General features: G+C 47.5%; 1 protein-coding gene across 1 annotated transcript in view; it reads left to right on the top strand.

The window, feature by feature from the left end:
- The first annotated feature begins 10,146 nt into the window (after window positions 1-10,146).
- The window catches only part of LOC137434822 (uncharacterized), a 95,892-nt gene continuing 86,211 nt past the window's right edge, over window positions 10,147-19,827 (top strand). The window contains exon 1 of the mRNA XM_068127949.2: window positions 10,147-10,364. Coding sequence (XP_067984050.2) covers window positions 10,322-10,364 — 43 coding nt within the window. The 5' untranslated portion in view covers window positions 10,147-10,321. The remainder of the gene's footprint in view (window positions 10,365-19,827) is intronic.

Here is a 19,827-nt window from a genome sequence, read left to right as displayed (position 1 = left end):
ACCCAATCTAAAAATCCCAAAACCCACTCATTATCTTTACCCAATCTAAAATCCCAAAACTCACTCATTAACTTTACCCAATCTAAAACTCCCATAACCCACTCATTAACTTTACCCAATCTAAAAATCCCAAAACCCACTCATTATCTTTACCTAATCTAAAATCCCAAAACTCACTCATTAACTTTACCCAATCTAAAATCCCAAAACCCACTCATTAACTTTACCCAATCTAAAAATCCCAAAACTCACTCATTATCTTTACGCAATCTAAAATCCCAAAACTCACTCATTAACTTTACCCAATCTAAAATCCCAAAACCCACTCATTAACTTTACCCAATCTAAAATCCCAAAACCCACTCATTAACTTTACCCAATCTAAAATCCCAAAACCCACTCATTAACTTTACCCAATCTAAAAATCCCAAAACTCACTCATTATCTTTACCCAATCTAAAATCCCAAAACCCACTCATTAACTTTACCCAATCTAAAATCCCAAAGCCCACTCATTAACTTTACCCAATCAAAAACTCCCAAAACCCACTCATTAACTTTACCCAATCTAAAATCCCAAAACCCACTCATTAACTTTACCCAATCTAAAAATCCCAAAACTCACTCATTATCTTTACCCAATCTAAAATCCCAAAACTCACTCATTAACTTTACCCAATCTAAAAATCCCCAAACCCACTCATTATCTTTACCCAATCTAAAATCCCAAAACTCACTCATTAAGTTTACCCAATCTAAAAATCCCAAAACTCACTCATTATCTTTACCCAATCTAAAAATCCTAAAACTCACTCATTATCTTTACCCAATCTAAAATCCCCAAACCCACTCATTAACTTTACCCAATCTAAAAATCCCAAAACTCACTCATTATCTTTACCCAATCTAAAAATCCTAAAACTCACTCATTATCTTTACCCAATCTAAAATCCCAAAACTCACTCATTAACTTTACCCAATCTAAAATCCCAAAACCCACTCATTAACTTTACCCAATCTAAAATCCCAAAACCCACTCATTAACTTTACCCAATCTAAAATCCCAAAACCCACTCATTAACTTTACCCAATCTAAAAATCCCAAAACTCACTCATTATCTTTACCCAATCTAAAAATCCCAAAGCCCACTCATTAACTTTACCCAATGTAAAACTCCCAAAACCCACTCATTAACTTTACCCAATGTAAAACTCCCAAAACCCAAACATTAACTTTACCCAATGTAAAACTCCCATAACCCACTCATTAACTTTACCCAATCTAAAAATCCCAAAACCCACTCATTAACTTTACCCAATGTAAAACTCCCAAAACCCACTCATTAACTTTACCCAATCAAAAACTCCCAAAATCCACTCATTAACTTTACCCAATCAAACACTCCCAAAACCCACTCATTAACTTTACCCAATGTAAAACTCCCAAAACCCACTCATTAACTTTACCCAATGTAAAACTCCCAAAACCCACACATTAACTTTACCCAATGTAAAACTCCCATAACCCACTCATTAACTTTACCCAATCTAAAAATCCCAAAACCCACTCATTAACTTTACCCAATGTAAAACTCCCAAAACCCACTCATTAACTTTACCCAATCAAAAACTCCCAAAATCCACTCATTAACTTTACCCAATCAAACACTCCCAAAACCCACTCATTAACTTTACCCCCAATCAAAAACTCCCAAAACCCACTCATTAACGTTACCCAATCAAAAACTCCCAAAACCCGCTCATTAACTTTACTCAATCTAAAACTCCCAAAACCCACTCATTAACTTTACCCAATCTAAAAATCCCAAAACCCACTCATTAACTTTACTCAATCAAAAACTCCTAAAACCCACTCATTAACTTTACCCAATCTAAAAATCCCAAAACCCACTCATTAACTTTATTCAATCAAAAACTCCCAAAGCCCAGTCATTAACTTTACCCAATCTAATACTCCCAAAATCCACTCATTAACTTTACTCAATCAAAAACTCCGAAAATCCACTCATTTTCTTTACCCAATCTAAAATCCCAAAACCCACTCATTAACTTTACCCAATCTAAAAATCCCAAAACCCACTCATTAACTTTACCCAATCAAAAACTCCCAAAACCCACTCATTAACTTTACGCAATCTAAAAATCCCAAAACTCACTCATTATCTTTACCCAATGTAAAAATCCCAAAACCCACTCATTAACTTTACCCAATCTAAAATCCCAAAACCCACTCATTAACTTTACCCAATCTAAAAATCCCAAAACTCACTCATTATCTTTACCCAATCTATAATCCCAAAACTCACTCATTAACTTTACCCAATCTAAAAATCCCAAAACCCACTCATTATCTTTACCCAATCTAAAATCCCAAAACTCACTCATTATCTTTACCCAATCTAAAATCCCAAAACCCACTCATTAACTTTACCCAATCTAAAAATCCCAAAACTCACTCATTATCTTTACCCAATCTAAAATCCCAAAGCCCACTCATTAACTTTACCCAATCTAAAAATCCCAAAGCCCACTCATTAACTTTACCCAATCAAAAACTCCCAAAGCCCACTCATTAACTTTACCCAATCTAAAAATCCCAAAGCCCACTCATTAACTTTACCCAATCAAAAACTCCCAAAGCCCACTCATTAACTTTACCCAATCTAAAATCCCAAAGCCCACTCATTAACTTTACCCAATCTAAAAATCCCAAAGCCCACTCATTAACTTTACCCAATCAAAAACTCCCAAAGCCCACTCATTAACTTTACCCAATCTAAAAATCCTGAAGCCCACTCATTAACTTTACCCAATCAAAAACTCCCAAAGCCCACTCATTATCTTTACCCAATCTAAAATCCCAAAGCCCACTCATTAATTTTACCCATTCTAAATCTCCCAAAACTCATTCATTAACTTTACCCAAACGAAAACTCCCAAATAATGTCTCATGCCCTCAAAGTTTGTCCTCCGAAAACCAAATAACGTTACACCCCTCATCACAAACTTCACATCTCAACAATGGACTTGCTCTTACTACTTGTGGTCACTGGAGCCCAGATGCTCTCTGCTCTCTGCCCTTTCCCTGTTCCTCGACACAATTTTTTCCTGGCAAGTTAAAATATATGACGTCATGATTGCCGCATGTAATTAGGTTGGTGGTGGTGGAGATAATTCGGAGAGGAAGGAAAGGGGTGAGGGGGAGGTTTGATGAAGAGAGAGGTGGTGGATGGTTGAGGAGCAGCGAGGTGGATTTAGGTGAGGACGAGAGGAGTGAGGGGTTGGGTGAGGATGAGACGAGTGGGAGTTGGGTGACAAAAGGGGTGGACGAGCAGGAAAGTGAGAGATGTTGGATGAAGAAGAGTGTGGTGGGTGCATAGGTTTGGTGATTATGAGTGTGGTTGGGCAGAGGTTGGGTGGGTATGAGTGTGGTGGGGCAGAAGTTGGGTAAGTATGAGTGTGGCGGAATAAGAGTTTGGGTGAGCATGTGTGGTGGGGGAAGAGTTTGGGTGGGTATGACTGGTGGGGACAGAGGTTTGGTGGTGATGAGTGTGATGTGGCAGAGGTTTGGTGAGTATGAGTGTGATGTGGCAGAGGTTGGGTGAGTATGAGTGTGATGTGGCAGAGGTTGGGTGAGTATGAGTGTGATGTGGCAGAGGATTGGTGAGTATGAGTGTGGTGGGGCAGAGTTTGGGTGATTATGAGTGTGGTGGGGCAGAGGTTGGGTGATTATGAGTGTGATGTGGCAGAGGTTTGGTAAGTATGAGTGTGATGTGGCCGACGTTTGGTGAACATGAGTGTGGTGGGGCAGAGGTTTGGTGAGTGAGTGTGATGTGGCAGACGTTTGGTGAGCATGAGTGTGGTGGGTCAGGGGTTTGGTGAGTATGATTGTGATGTGGCAGGGGTTAGGTGACGATGAATCTGATGTGGCAGAGGTTTGGTGAGTATGCGTGTGGTGGGGCAGGGTTTGGGTGATTATGAGTGTGGTGGGACAGAGGTTCGGTGATTATGAGTGTGGTGCTGCAGTTTGGGTGAGTACGAGTGTGGTGCGGCAGAGGTTTGGTGAGTATGAGTGTGGTGGGGCAGAGGTTTGGTGAGTATGAGTGTGGTGGGGCAGAGGTTAGGTGAGTATGAATGTGATGTGGCAGAGGTTGGGTGAGTATGAGTGTGATGTGGCAGAGGTTGGGTGAGTATAAGTGTGATGTGGCAGAGGTTGGGTGAGTATGGGTGTGGTGGGGCAGAGGTTGGGTGAGTATAAGTGTGATGTGGCAGAGTTTGGGTGAGTACGAGTGTGGTGCGGCAGAGGTTTGGTGAGTATGAGTGTGGTGGGGCAGAGGTTAGGTGAGTATGACTGTGATGTGGCAGAGGTTGGGTGAGTATGAGTGTGATGTGGCAGAGATTTGGTGAGTATGAGTGTGATGTGGCAAAGGTTTGGTGAGTATGAGTGGGATGTGGCAGAGGTTATGTGAGTATGAATGTGATGTGGCAGAGTTTGGGTGAGTAGGAGTGTGATGTGGCAGAGGTTGGGTGAGTATGAGTGTGATGTGGCAGAGTTTGGGTGAGTACGAGTGTGGTGCGGCAGAGGTTTGGTGAGTATGAGTGTGGTGGGGCAGAGGTTAGGTGAGTATGAGTGTGATGTGGCAGAGGTTTGGTGAGTATGAGTGTGATGTGGCAGAGGTTTGGTGAGTATGAGTGTGATGTGGCAGAGGTTTGGTGACTAAGATTGTGATGTGGCAGAGGTTTGGTGAGTATCAGTATGATGTGGCAGAGGTTGGGTCATTATGAGTGTGGTGGGGCAGAGTTTGGGTGAGTATGAGTGTGGTGGGGCAGAGGTTGGGTCATTAAGAGTGTGGTGGGGCAGAGTTTGGGTGATTATGAGTGTGGTGGGACAGAGGTTGGGTCATTATGAGTGTGGTGGGGCAGAGTTTGGGTGATTATGACTGTGGTGGGGCAGAGGTTGGGTCATTGAGTGTGGTGGGGCAGAGTTTGGGTGATTATGAGTGTGGTGGGGCAGAGGTTGGGTCATTATCAGTGTGGTGGGGCAGAGTTTGGGTGAGTATGAGTGTGGTGGGGCAGAGGTTGGGTGATTATGAGTGTGGTGGGGCAGAGGTTAGGTGAGTATGAGTGTGATGTGGCAGAGGTTAGGTGAGAATGAGTGTGATGTGGCAGAGGTTGGGTGAGTATGAGTGTGGTGGGGCAGAGGTTTGGTGAGTATGAGTGTGGTGGGGCAGAGGTTTGGTGAGTATGAGTGTGGTGGGGCAGAGGTTGGGTGAGTATGAGTGTGGTGGGGCAGAGGTTGGGTGAGTATGAGTTTGGTGGGGCAGAGGTTTGGTGAGTATGAGTGTGGTGGGGCAGAGGTTGGGGTGAATATGAGTGTGGTGGTGCAGAGGTTGGGTGAGTATGAGTGTGGTGTGGCAGAGGTTATGTGAGTGAGTGTGGTGGGGCAGAGTTTAGGTGATTATGAGTGTGGTGGGGAAGAGGTTTGGTGAGTATGAGTGTGATGTGGCAGTGGTTTGGTGATTATGAGTGTGGTGGGGAAGAGGTTTGGTGAGTATGAGTGTGATGTGGCAGCGGTTTGGTGAGTATGAGTGTGATGTGGCAGTGGTTTGGTGAGTATGAGTGTGGTTGGGCAAAGGTTTGGTGAGTATGATGTGGTGGGGCAGAGGTTTGGTGAGTATGAGTGTGATGTGGCAGAGGTTTGCTGAGTATGAGTGTGATGTGGCAGAGGTTTGGTGAGTATGTGTGTGATGTGGCAGAGGTTGGGTGAGTATGAGTGTGGTGGGGCAGAGGTTGGGTGAGCATGTGTGTGATGTGGCAGAGGTTTGGTGAGTATGAGTGTGATGTGGCAGAGGTTGGGTGAGTATGAGTGTGGTGGGGGCAGAGGTTGGGTGAGTATGAGTGTGATGTGGCAGAGGTTGGGTGAGTATGAGTGTGGTGTGGCAGAGGTTGGGTGAGTATGAGTGTGATGTGGCAGAGGTTTGGTGAGTATGAGTGTGATGTGGCAGAGGTTTGGTGAGTACGAGTGTGGTGCGGCAGAGGTTTGGTGAGTATGAGTGTGGTGGGGCAGAGGTTAGGTGAGTATGACTGTGATGTGGCAGAGGTTGGGTGAGTATGAGTGTGATGTGGCAGAGATTTGGTGAGTATGAGTGTGATGTGGCAAAGGTTTGGTGAGTATGAGTGGGATGTGGCAGAGGTTATGTGAGTATGAATGTGATGTGGCAGAGTTTGGGTGAGTAGGAGTGTGATGTGGCAGAGGTTGGGTGAGTATGAGTGTGATGTGGCAGAGTTTGGGTGAGTACGAGTGTGGTGCGGCAGAGGTTTGGTGAGTATGAGTGTGGTGGGGCAGAGGTTAGGTGAGTATGAGTGTGATGTGGCAGAGGTTTGGTGAGTATGAGTGTGATGTGGCAGAGGTTTGGTGAGTATGAGTGTGATGTGGCAGAGGTTTGGTGACTAAGATTGTGATGTGGCAGAGGTTTGGTGAGTATCAGTATGATGTGGCAGAGGTTGGGTCATTATGAGTGTGGTGGGGCAGAGTTTGGGTGAGTATGAGTGTGGTGGGGCAGAGGTTGGGTCATTAAGAGTGTGGTGGGGCAGAGTTTGGGTGATTATGAGTGTGGTGGGACAGAGGTTGGGTCATTATGAGTGTGGTGGGGCAGAGTTTGGGTGATTATGACTGTGGTGGGGCAGAGGTTGGGTCATTGAGTGTGGTGGGGCAGAGTTTGGGTGATTATGAGTGTGGTGGGGCAGAGGTTGGGTCATTATCAGTGTGGTGGGGCAGAGTTTGGGTGAGTATGAGTGTGGTGGGGCAGAGGTTGGGTGATTATGAGTGTGGTGGGGCAGAGGTTAGGTGAGTATGAGTGTGATGTGGCAGAGGTTAGGTGAGAATGAGTGTGATGTGGCAGAGGTTGGGTGAGTATGAGTGTGGTGGGGCAGAGGTTTGGTGAGTATGAGTGTGGTGGGGCAGAGGTTTGGTGAGTATGAGTGTGGTGGGGCAGAGGTTGGGTGAGTATGAGTGTGGTGGGGCAGAGGTTGGGTGAGTATGAGTTTGGTGGGGCAGAGGTTTGGTGAGTATGAGTGTGGTGGGGAAGAGGTTTGGTGAGTATGAGTGTGATGTGGCAGCGGTTTGGTGAGTATGAGTGTGATGTGGCAGTGGTTTGGTGAGTACGAGTGTGGTTGGGCAAAGGTTTGGTGAGTATGATGTGGTGGGGCAGAGGTTTGGTGAGTATGAGTGTGATGTGGCAGAGGTTTGCTGAGTATGAGTGTGATGTGGCAGAGGTTTGGTGAGTATGTGTGTGATGTGGCAGAGGTTGGGTGAGTATGAGTGTGGTGGGGCAGAGGTTGGGTGAGCATGTGTGTGATGTGGCAGAGGTTTGGTGAGTATGAGTGTGATGTGGCAGAGGTTGGGTGAGTATGAGTGTGGTGGGGGCAGAGGTTGGGTGAGTATGAGTGTGATGTGGCAGAGGTTGGGTGAGTATGAGTGTGGTGTGGCAGAGGTTGGGTGAGTATGAGTGTGATGTGGCAGAGGTTTGGTGAGTATGAGTGTGATGTGGCAGAGGTTTGGTGAGTATGAGTGTGATGTGGCAGAGGTTTGGTGAGTATGAGTGTGATGTGGCAGAGGTTTGGTGAGTATGAGTGTGATGTGGCAGAGGTTTGGTGAGTATGAGTGTGATGTGGCAGAGGTTTGGTGAATATGAGTGTGATGTGGCAGAGGTTAGGTGAGTATGAGTTTGGTGGGGCTGAGGTTGGGTGAGTATGAGTGTGATGTGGCAGAGGTTTGGTGAGTATGAGTGTGATGTGGCAGAGGTTTGGTGAGTATGAGTGTGATGTGGCAGAGGTTTGGTGAATATGAGTGTGATGTGGCAGAGGTTAGGTGAGTATGAGTTTGGTGGGGCTGAGGTTGGGTGAGTATGAGTGTGATGTGGCAGAGGTTGGGTGAGTATGAGTGTGGTGGGGCAGAGGTTGGGTGAGTATGAGTGTGATGTGGCAGAAGTTGGGTGAGTATGAGTGTGGTGGGGCAGAGGTTGGGTGAGTATGAGTGTGATGTGGCAGAGGTTAGGTGAGCATGTGTGGTGTGTGAGGAAATGGTTGAGGAGGTTTGTTTGGCAGACCTGATCTACGTAGTGAGTGCTTGTTCTCTCTCTCTCTCTCTCTCTCTCTCATTCGGTCCAAGAGTGATCGAGGATGTAACTGGGCCTTGTGACGCCATACAAGACGTAAATGATCAATGCGATGGATCCATTTAGAGGAGGGGAGGGCACAGGTTCGCGTGATCACGTGGTGTTATTGAGGACGCACACGCACGAGGATAAAAAGACAGGACAGAACACGTGGCCTGGATCAAGTCTCCAGGTGAGAGATGCACGTTAAGGTTTCGGAGAGTAAACACCCTGAACGAGCGGTCTTCATGGACCATTACTGTGAGAGACCCAACACTTGGGTCGTGCAAAGCAGCGCCAAGACCATTTGGACGGACCAATCAAGTGCACCTTAATCCCCAACACAACTTTCCCCCTCGGACTCATAGTCTAATACACCGACCGTGGACGGGGGAGGGGGAAGGGTGATGTAATCGTGGTGAATGGGGGATGTTTCTTTACTTGTTATAAACTTTATTCATCATCACAATAAGAATGTTCCTTAAAAAAAAAACTAAGAGTAAGAATGCACCTGAGTTTCAGTTCAAGGGAAACTTTTTAACCAGATCGAGTCACGTGGAAAAGTTTGAACGAGCGAGGTTAAAGTTCATATGTAAATCAGGGAGTTGGAACCATCACTTCGTGAATGCTGGCGAACATAGTGCAACACACACACACACACACACCACATACACACACACACACACACACACACACACACACACACACACACACACACACACACCACATACACACACACACACACACACACACACACACACACACAGAAACACACACACCACATAAACACATCACACACACCATATAAACACATCACACACACACACACCACATACACACCACATACACACACACACACACCACATACACACACAGAAACACACACACCACATAAACACATCACACACACCATATAAACACATCACACACACACACACCACATACACACACAGAAACACACACACCACATAAACACATCATACACACCATATAAACACATCACACACACACACCACATACACACACAGAAACACACACACCACATAAACACATCACACACACCATATAAACACATCACATACACCACAAACACACACACCACATACACATACACACACACCACATACACATACACACACACAGAAACACACACACCACATAAACACATCACACACACCATATAAACACATCACACACACCACATACACACACACACGCACACACACACACCACATACACACACACCCACATACACACACACCCACATACACACACACACCACACACACAAATACACAAAGACACACCACTAACCACACATCACACACACACATGACATATACAAACACACATACACCATTAACCACACATCATACACACTATAAACACACTCGATGGATCTCCTCCTCAGGGAGGCCCGAACTTTCAGTTTCCGTGACTTTGCCATCCAATGCGTCCATTCCCCGTCCGTTTCCATTCCCACTCCCCGTCCGTTTCCATTCCCCGTCCGTTTCCATTCCCACTCCCCGTCCGTTTCCATTCCCCGTCCGTTTCCATTCCCCGTCCGTTTCCATTCCCCGTCCGTTTCCATTCCCCGTCCGTTTCCATTCCCTGTCCGTGCCTTCCCTCGGTTCGTCCCAACGGCCCTCCCCATCCCCATCCCATCCTCTTCTTCTTCTTCCTCCTCCTCCTTGGGATCGCTATCGCACGCTCTCACCAACTCCATCTTCACAACTCTTCCGCACTGTGCGATCCTCGCCCTGACAGCGCCACCTCATGCCCCTCGCTATACCTCCTCACTCCTCGTTACTCGTCGCTCCTCGTTACTTCTCCTCACTCCTCGTTACTTCTCCTCACTCCTCGTTACTCCTCCTCGCATTTCCTCACGGCGTGCCTGTGGAGCGGAGAGGGGAGGGGAGGGGGAGGGATTCAGAGGGCGTGAAGGTGAGAGGGAGGGGAGAGCCGCCGAAGAAGAGCAAGAGGAGCGCAGGGAGAAGGACGAGGAGGGGAGTGAAGCGGCCGTTGAGGGGTGAGGATGGGAGGAGGGAAGAAGAAGTTAAAGTACAGAATCATCATCGCAAGTTGAACTCTGAGACGAAGGGAAAGAGGGAGGGAAAGAGGGAGGGAGGGAGAGTGCCCGGAGCCATGTCCCGGCGCAAACAACTCAAACCGAACAGACTTCGATCAGGTAAAAGCGCGACGGTGGGATCGCGGGTAACGACGGGGAATGGGGGCTGTTTATCGGTAGAGGGGCGATGGGGCAACAGTGGGAGGGGAGTTTGAGGTGAGCAACAGATGGATATGTGTGAGGAAGAGGAAGATATGGATCTGTGTGAGGAAGAGGAGATGGATGTGTGTGAGCTGTGACGAAGAGGAGGAGATGGGTGTGAGGAAGACGAAGACATGATGTCTGAATAACAAGAGGAGATGTATGTGAGGAATAAATAAATGTGTGAGGAAAAGATGTATGTATGTGAGGAATAAATAGATGTGTGAGGAAAAGATGTATGTATGTGAGGAATAAATAGATGTGTGAGGAAAAGATGTATGTATGTGAGGAATAAATAGATGTGTGAGGAAAAGATGTATGTATGTGAGGAATAAATAGATGTGTGAGGAAAAGATGTATGTATGTGAGGAATAAATACATGTGTGAGGAATAAATAGATGTGTGAGGAAAAGATGTATGTTTGTGAGGAAGAAATAGATGTGTGAGGAAAAGATGTATGTATGTGAGGAATAAATAGATGTGTGAGGAAAAGATGTATGTGTGTGAGGAATAAATAGATGTGTGAGGAAAAGATGTATGTATGTGAGGAATAAATAGATGTGTGAGGAAAAGATGTATGTATGTGAGGAATAGATGTGTGAGGAAAAGATGTATGTATGTGAGGAATAAATAGATGTGTGAGGAAAAGATGTATGTTTGTGAGGAGAAATAGATGTGTGAGGAAAAGATGTATGTTTGTGAGGAAGAAATAGATGTGTGAGGAAAAGGTGTATGTATGTGAGGAATAAATAGATGTGTGAGGAAAAGATGTATGTGTGTGAGGAATAAATAGATGTGTGAGGAAAAGATGTATGTATGTGAGGAATAAATAGATGTGTGAGGAAAAGATGTATGTATGTGAGGAATAAATAGATGTGTGAGGAAAAGATGTATGTATGTGAGGAATAAATAGATGTGTGAGGAAAAGATGTATGTTTGTGAGGAAGAAATAGATGTGTGAGGAAAAGATGTATGTATGTGGGGAATAAATAGATGTGTGAGGAAAAGATGTATGTGTGTGAGGAAGAAATAGATGTGTGAGGAAAAGATGTATGTATGTGAGGAATAAATAGATGTGTGAGGAAAAGATGTATGTATGTGAGGAATAAATAGATGTGTGAGGAAAAGATGTATGTATGTGAGGAATAAATAGATGTGTGAGGAAAAGATGTATGTGTGTGAGGAGAAATAGATGTGTGAGGAAAAGATGTAGATTACACATGTGAGACGGATGTACAACAGATGTGTGTCCCTTCCCCACATCCCCCACGTCCCCCACGTCCCCCAATTCCCCCCACGACCCCCACATCCCTCACAGCCCCCACTGCCCCAAATCCCCACATCCCCCATATCCCCCACATCCCCCACGGTCCCCACATCCCTCACGTCTTTACCAATCCCCTGAACAGTCCCTATTATTTGACACTGATGGGGATTTCAAGGTCCTTTGGGACACAATACAAATGGCATTAGAAACTGAAGGCACAATGTCCGATTCTCACGCTGCACCCGCGGATTAGTGTGGATTGTGCGTCGATGGCGGATTCAAGTTAACGAGAAAATGAACATCGAGGAACATTGTGAACTCAGCAGGGCCTCGGATTCCCCTTCTGCTTGACTCCATCACTGTCTGTCTGCCCGCTTCCCTCCCCTGCCCTCTTCCCTCCCCTGCCCTCTTCCCTCCCCTGCCCTCTTCCCTCCCCTGCCCTCTTTCCTCCCCTGCCCTCTTCCCTCCCCTGCCCTCTTCCCTCCCCTGCCGTCTTCCCTCCCCTGCCCTCTTCCCTCCCCTGCCCTCTTCCCTCCCCTGCCCTCTTCCCTCCCCTGCCCTCTTTCCTCCCCTGCCCTCTTCCCTCCCCTGCCCTCTTTCCTCCCCTGCCCTCTTCCCTCCCCTGCCCTCTTCCCTCCCCTGTCCTTTTCCCTCTGTGCCTCCTCCTCCTGCTGCTCCACATCATGGCCTCTTTAACCCCTTTACCTGCGATTCAGGTAGCACCCATGCCTGTCATCATTGCTGAACTGCATTGTGCCACCTGCGATTGCCGCAAGTTATTCAGTTAACGTTCTTCAGCATCAACTTCCCTTTGTTTTTAATTTATTTTTCATTTTAAATTACTTTCCATCCCCCATTTTCACTCTTTTACAACAAACTTTTTCAAACACCTTTTATACCTTCAAACAGTGGTTTCTTCCTCTGCAAACCAAACTCGCCCCCCCCCCACCCCCCGGTGTGGTGTCATCCTCTCTGAGCCAAAGTCGCCCCGCCCCCGGTGTGGTTTCATCCTCCTTGAGCCAAAGTCGCCCCCCCCCCCCCCCGGTGTGGTGTCATCCTCCTTGAGCCAAACTCGCTCCCCCCCCCCGTGTGGTGTCATCCTCCTTGAGCCAAAGTCGCCCCCCCCCTCCGTGTGGTGTCATCCTCCTTGAGCCAAAGTCGCCCCCCCCCCCCGTGCGGTGTCATCCTCTCTGAGCCAAACTCGCTCCCCCCCCCCCGGTGTGGTTTCATCCTCTCTGAGCCAAAGTCGCCCCGCCCCCGGTGTGGTTTCATCCTCCTTGAGCCAAAGTCGCCCCCCCCCCCCCCCGGTGTGGTGTCATCCTCCTTGAGCCAAACTCGCTCCCCCCCCCCCGTGTGGTGTCATCCTCCTTGAGCCAAAGTCGCCCCCCCCCCCGTGTGGTGTCATCCTCCTTGAGCCAAAGTCGCCCCCCCCCCCCCGTGCGGTGTCATCCTCTCTGAGCCAAACTCGCTCCCCCCCCCCCCGGTGTGGTTTCATCCTCTCTGAGCCAAAGTCGCCCCCCCCCCGGTGTGGTGTCATCCTCTCTGAGCCAAACTCGCTCCCCCCCCCCCCCCCGGTGTGGTTTCATCCTCTCTGAGCCAAACTCGCTCCCCCCCCCCTCCCCCCCGGTGTGGTGTCATCCTCTCTGAGCCAAACTCGCTCCCCCCCCGCCCCCCGGTGTGGTTTCATCCTCTCTGAGCCAAACTCGCTCCCCCCCCCCCCCCGGTGTGGTTTCATCCTCTCTGAGCCAAACTCGCTCCCCCCCCGCCCCCCGGTGTGGTTTCATCCTCTCTGAGCCAAACTCGCTCCCCCCCCTCCCGGTGTGGTTTCATCCTCTCTGAGCCAAACTCGCTCCCCCCCCCCCCGGTGTGGTTTCATCCTCTCCAAGCCCGCATTGCCCACCCCCCCCCCCCTCTCTCTGGCCTCCTCCCCTCCCCCTATCCGTTTCTCCCTTCCTATTTTTCCCTCTTGCTGACACTAACATTTACCATACTTCACTTCTTCTGCTATTTTCTCTTTGCTTGTGTTTCACCTCTTTTTTTTCCCCTGATCGTCCCTCGTGATTATTTAATGACAATAGCTGTTTACTCGATGTCCCGCGCTCCCCCAGCATTCCCCCTTCTTTTATCCCCACTTGTCTATCAGTGTCTGTCTTGTCGATCAGCCCCCTAATGCTTATTCCTACTTTCTCTTTTAAGGCAATCCTTATCGTTTTTGGTTTATTTTTGTCTTTTCTCAGTTCCTTACACTCCCGTGCTTTATGAGGAGAGCTCCTGTGGTTGTTCACACACACGTTTTATTTGTGGTGGAACGTCCACCACGGCTGTATTATCTATCATCTCGTGGATGTGAACCTGGAACACCATGTCGCGCTGCCTGTTGTACCTACCGTACTGTATGTAGTTTCTAGCATATTCTTTCCAATTGCTTGGAGCCTTTATTCAGTCCCATGATTAGTTTGGTGGCTCTGTTCCCTCCTCATCAAAAGGCCCATCATTTGTCTGTGCTCCATGCCTCTTCTGCAGCCGCTTCCTCATTCTCGGAGGTCCCATGATTAGTTTGGTGGCTCTGTTTCCTCCTCATCAAAAGGCCCATCATTTGTCTGTGCTCCATTCCTCTTCTGCATCCGCATCCTCATTCTCGGAGGTCCCATGATTAGTTTGGTGGCTCTGTTTCCTCCTCATCAAAAGGCCCATCATTTGTCTGTGCTCCATTCCTCTTCTGCATCCGCTTCCTCATTCTCGGAGGTCCCATGATTAGTTTGGTGGCTCTGTTCCCTCCTCATCAAAAGGCCCATCATTTGTCTGTGCTCCATTCCTCTTCTGCAGCCGCAGCCTCATTCTCGGAGGTCCCATGATTAGTTTGGTGGCTCTGTTTCCTCCTCATCAAAAGGCCCATCATTTGTCTGTGCTCCATTCCTCTTCTGCAGCCGCTTCCTCATTCTCGGAGGTCCCATGATTAGTTTGGTGGCTCTGTTTCCTCCTCATCAAAAGGCCCATCATTTGTCTGTGCTCCATTCCTCTTCTGCAGCCGCATCCTCATTCTCGGAGGTCCCATGATTAGTTTGGTGGCTCTGTTGCCTCCTCATCAAAAGGCCCATCATTTGTCTGTGCTCCATTCCTCTTCTGCAGCCGCATCCTCATTCTCGGAGGTCCCATGATTAGTTTGGTGGCTCTGTTCCCTCCTCATCAAAAGGCCCATCATTTGTCTGTGCTCCATGCCTCTTCTGCAGCCGCTGCCTCATTCTCGGAGGTCCCATGATTAGTTTGGTGGCTCTGTTCCCTCCTCATCAAAAGGCCCATCATTTGTCTGTGCTCCATTCCTCCTCTGCAGCCGCTTCCTCATGCTCAGGGGGTTAAAGCAGGGGGTGAAGTCACCTCCTTGGTGGATTATTGAAACTCTCTTCTTGCCCGTTGGCAAGCAAGCACAGACATGCACTCCAGGTCCTTCTCTTCAATGATCAACCATCTGGCAAATGCTTCCCAGCGTAGGGCGAACATGGCTGCATGCACCGTGGTGTGGGCACGCAGCATTGCGTAGTAGTCTTTCCCACTGATGGTCTTGTTTGCTGTTCCATGGCGACAGACATCAGCTTCTACCATGATGCCTTCGATTCCAGTGGCCTGCATCAAATGCGCAATTGCTCCCAGGAAATTCTGAGCAATATGGAAGCCACCCATGCGCAAGATAAGTTTGGCCTACTTCTGGGGGTTCTTCTTTTGCAGACCCAGAACCACTTCATGGATTGCTTGGTGGCAGGTGATGAAGGTGAACTCTTGGCCCTGTTTTCTTGACACGTCCAGGCAGTACCGAACTGACTGTCCAACCACATCTGGGTCCGTTGGCCACAATTTTTTTTAGCAAGATGAAAATAATGAAAAAATGCAAAAAAATCGGGGGCGCTTTTGCATAAAAAAGATTCTAAATCATTTGGAAAGGTTTTGTAAGTGTATTTCTCAACGTGATGTTGTCAACACAGGTGTTCTGTGTACCTGGGATGCATTTGTTGACAGCCTACAGAACCCACTGAGGATTTTAAGGAAAAAAACGTCTTTCACATTTTTCGGTCAAAAAATAAAGGGCGCAAGTACAAAAATGAGCACACCTCTCATTCAGCGCACCTTGATGTCCAAATTAATAGAGAAAACACAAACAAAAAGTGTGGCATGCCATGCCAGGTTGTCTCAAATGTTGGTGACTGGATCCCAGACGACGTAGAACTTTCTTCATTCTGTACAAGAGTGCTGCAGTGATTATGACGTCACTGCTATTGGGGGACACGGGTGACTCGTTGCTTGTACGAGAAATGGACCTGGCTTGTCCGAGCAGAACGACAGACACGTTTCTTGGTTCAGGTGGTCGTCTTGTCAGCAGGTAAAACCGCAGCGTCGTCGTGAAACGGCCCCACACATCACCTGTTCCATGTAGAAAGTTTTAAACTCCATTTGAGATCACCATTGAGCTGCATGTCGATTACATGTCCGCTCTTCGATGAACTCTGGATCTTTGTCGATGTTCATGACCTCGTGCCGAATATTCGACCACTCGGGTTCTGCGTACCACGAGAGTGTGTCACGGGACGTGTACAAACGGTGCCCAGGTGGGGTACGTGGTGCACATGGTGAAGGGTCATATCGGTTTGAGAGTGGGCGACAACGATCGCTATGATAACATTGTGAGAGGGTGTTGGGACTTTCCGCACTTTTCACAAAATTACATTTCATTTCAATTATTCATCGCATTTATTCTTTCATTTCATTCATTCATTCATTCATTCATTCATGGATTTTGCAGTGTTGTCAATGTGCGATTTTGGGATGTTGGGTATTTTAAAGAAGGGGGTCAAATGTTGTGCAGAGGGATAGGCCTAAGTATAAATGGCACTTAATGTCAGAAGGTCGACGGGAAGGTCGAGAAGGGTAAAATATAATAAAGTGGGCAAGAATATGAAGGGGTAATCCAGGGTGAGCTGGGAAATACATCCATGGATTCCAATCAGCCATTACGATTCGTCACATGAGAAGCTGAGGTTAGGAAGAGGAGATAGGCCTGTGGCAAATCGGGAAGGGAGGGGAGCATGAGAGAAGAGGGTGGATATAATGATTGGGCGGGGAGGGTGAGAGAAGAGGATGGATATAATGATTGGGAGGGGAGGATGAGAGAAGAGGATGCATATAATGATTGGGAGGGGAGGATGAGAGAAGAGGATGGATATAATGATTGGGAGGGGAAGGTGAGAGAAGAGGATGGATATAATGATTGGGAGGGGAAGGTGAGAGAAGAGGATGGATATAATGATTGGGAGGGGAAGGTGAGAGAAGAGGATGCATATAATGATTGGGAGGGGAGGATGAGAGAAGAGGATGGATATAATGATTGGGAGGGGAAGGTGAGAGAAGAGGATGGATATAATGATTGGGAGGAGAGGGTGAGAGAAGAGGGTGGATATAATGATTGGGCGGGGAGGGGAAGGTGAGAGAAGAGGGTGGATATAATGATTGGGAGGGGAAGGTGAGAGAAGAGGGTGGATATAATGATTGGGAGGGGAAGGTGAGAGAAGATGGCATATATAATGATTGGGAGGGGAAGGTGAGAGAAGATGGCGTATATAATGATTGGGCGGGGAGGGGAAGGTGAGAGAAGAGGGTGGATATAATGATTGGGAGGGGAAGGTGAGAGAAGAGGGTGGATATAATGATTGGGAGGGGAGGGTGAGAGAAGATGGCGTATATAATGATTGGGAGGGGAAGGTGAGAGAAGAGGGTGGATATAATGATTGGGAGGAGAGGGTGAGAGAAGAGGGTGGATATAATGATTGGGAGGAGAGGGTGAGAGAAGAGGGTGGATATAATGATTGGGAGGAGAGGGTGAGAGAAGAGGGTGGATATAATGATTGGGAGGGGAAGGTGAGAGAAGAGGGTGGATATAATGATTGGGAGGAGAGGGTGAGAGAAGAGGGTGGATATAATGATTGGGAGGGGAAGGTGAGAGAAGAGGGTGGATATAATGATTGGGAGGGGAGGGTGAGAGAAGATGGCGTATATAATGATTGGGAGGGGAAGGTGAGAGAAGAGGGTGGATATAATGATTGGGAGGAGAGGGTGAGAGAAGAGGGTGGATATAATGATTGGGAGGAGAGGGTGAGAGAAGAGGGTGGATATAATGATTGGGAGGAGAGGGTGAGAGAAGAGGGTGGATATAATGATTGGGAGGAGAGGGTGAGAGAAGAGGATGGATATAATGATTGGGAGGGGAAGGTGAGAGAAGAGGGTGGATATAATGATTGGGAGGGGAAGGTGAGAGAAGAGGATGGATATAATGATTGGGAGGGGAAGGTGAGAGAAGAGGGTGGATATAATGATTGGGAGGGGAAGGTGAGAGAAGAGGGTGGATATAATGATTGGGAGGAGAGGGTGAGAGAAGAGGATGGATATAATGACAGTAGTAAAGGAAGTACTTGTTTGGTGTATGAGGAGTTGTCAGGAGTACATGAGTTTGTCCCAAAAGGAAATTGGTAAAGACTTGAATGGTATGGATTATGTATGGAAGACGACAGTTGGAACTCTTCCTTGTTGTAATCAAGTTTGTAATTGTACTCCATATTTGAGCCTATTCGACCTACAGGTAAACTGTACCTGCTTCAGCCACTATTAAATAATGTATAAGAAACTCAGGAGAGGTGGATGGCCGCATTCGGCAGAGGAGATGTGTGTGTGAGAGAGACAGAGAGACAGAAAAGAAGTGAAGTGAAGTGTCTGTAATTCCTTTAACTCCTTGCTTATGCTTAAAATGCTTAAAATGTGATCATATATGCAAAGATATCGGTATCTGCTTCCATACCCCCATCACATGACCATATTGTACGGATAAGTCGACCTGTATGAACATATCCACCTGCACGAACGCGCATATCCACCTGTGCAAATGTGCATATCCATCTGTATGAATGCGCATATCCATCTGCATGAATGTGCAGATCTACCTGCGTGGATGTGCATATCCACCTGCATGAATGTGCATATCCACCTGTGCAAACGTATACATCCACCTGCACGAACGTGCACACACGCCTGCGTGAACATGCATATCGGCCTGTTTGAACCTGCATATCGGCCTGTGTTAACGTGCATATCGGCCTGTTTCAGCATGCATATCGGCCTGTTTGAACCTGCATATCGGCCTGCGTTAACGTGCATATCGGCCTGTGTTAACGTGCATATCGGCCTGTTTGAGCATGCATATTGGCCTGTTTGAGCATGCATATTGGCCTGTTTGAGCATGCATATTGGCCTGTTTGAGCATGCATATTGGCCTGTTTGAGCATGCATATTGGCCTGTTTGAACCTGTATATCGGCCTGTGTTAACCTGTATATCGGCCTGTGTTAACGTGCATATCGGCCTGTTTGAACGTGCATATCGGCCTGTTTGAGCATGCATATTGGCCTGTTTGAACCTGTATATCGTCCTGCGTTAACGTGCATATCGGCCTGTTTGAACCTGTATATCGGCCTGTGTTAACGTGTATATCGGCCTGTGTTAACGTGCATATCGGCCTGTGTTAACGTGCATATCGGCCTGTTTGAGCATACATATTGGCCTGTTTGAACCTGTATATCGGCCTGTGTTAACGTGTATATCGGCCTGTGTTAACGTGCATATCGTCCTGCGTTAACGTGCATATCGGCCTGTTTGAACCTGTATATCGGCCTGTGTTAACGTGTATATCGGCCTGTGTTAACGTGCATATCGGCCTGTGTTAACGTGCATATCGGCCTGTGTTAACGTGCATATCGGCCTGTGTTAACGTGCATATCGGCCTGTGTTAACGTGCATATCGGCCTGTTTTAACGTGCATATCGGCCTGTTTGAGCATACATATTGGCCTGTTTGAACCTGTATATCGGCCTGTTTGAACGTGCATATTGGTCTGTTTGAACGTGCATATTGGCCTGTTTGAACATGCATATCGGCCTGTTTGAACCTGTATATCGGCCTGTTTGACCATGCATATCGGCCTGTTTGAACCTGTATATCGGCTTGTTTGACCATGCATATTGGCCTGTTTGAACGTGCATATTGGCCTGTTTGACCATGCATATTGGCCTGTTTGAACCTG

This window comes from Myxine glutinosa, chromosome 9 (genome assembly GCF_964187855.1).
Source record: "Myxine glutinosa chromosome 9, kmMyxGlut1.1, whole genome shotgun sequence".
NCBI classification, from domain to species: Eukaryota; Metazoa; Chordata; class Myxini; order Myxiniformes; family Myxinidae; genus Myxine; species Myxine glutinosa.
Note: the sequence above shows the minus strand (reverse complement) of the source record. Positions and strands in the feature narration are given on the sequence as shown.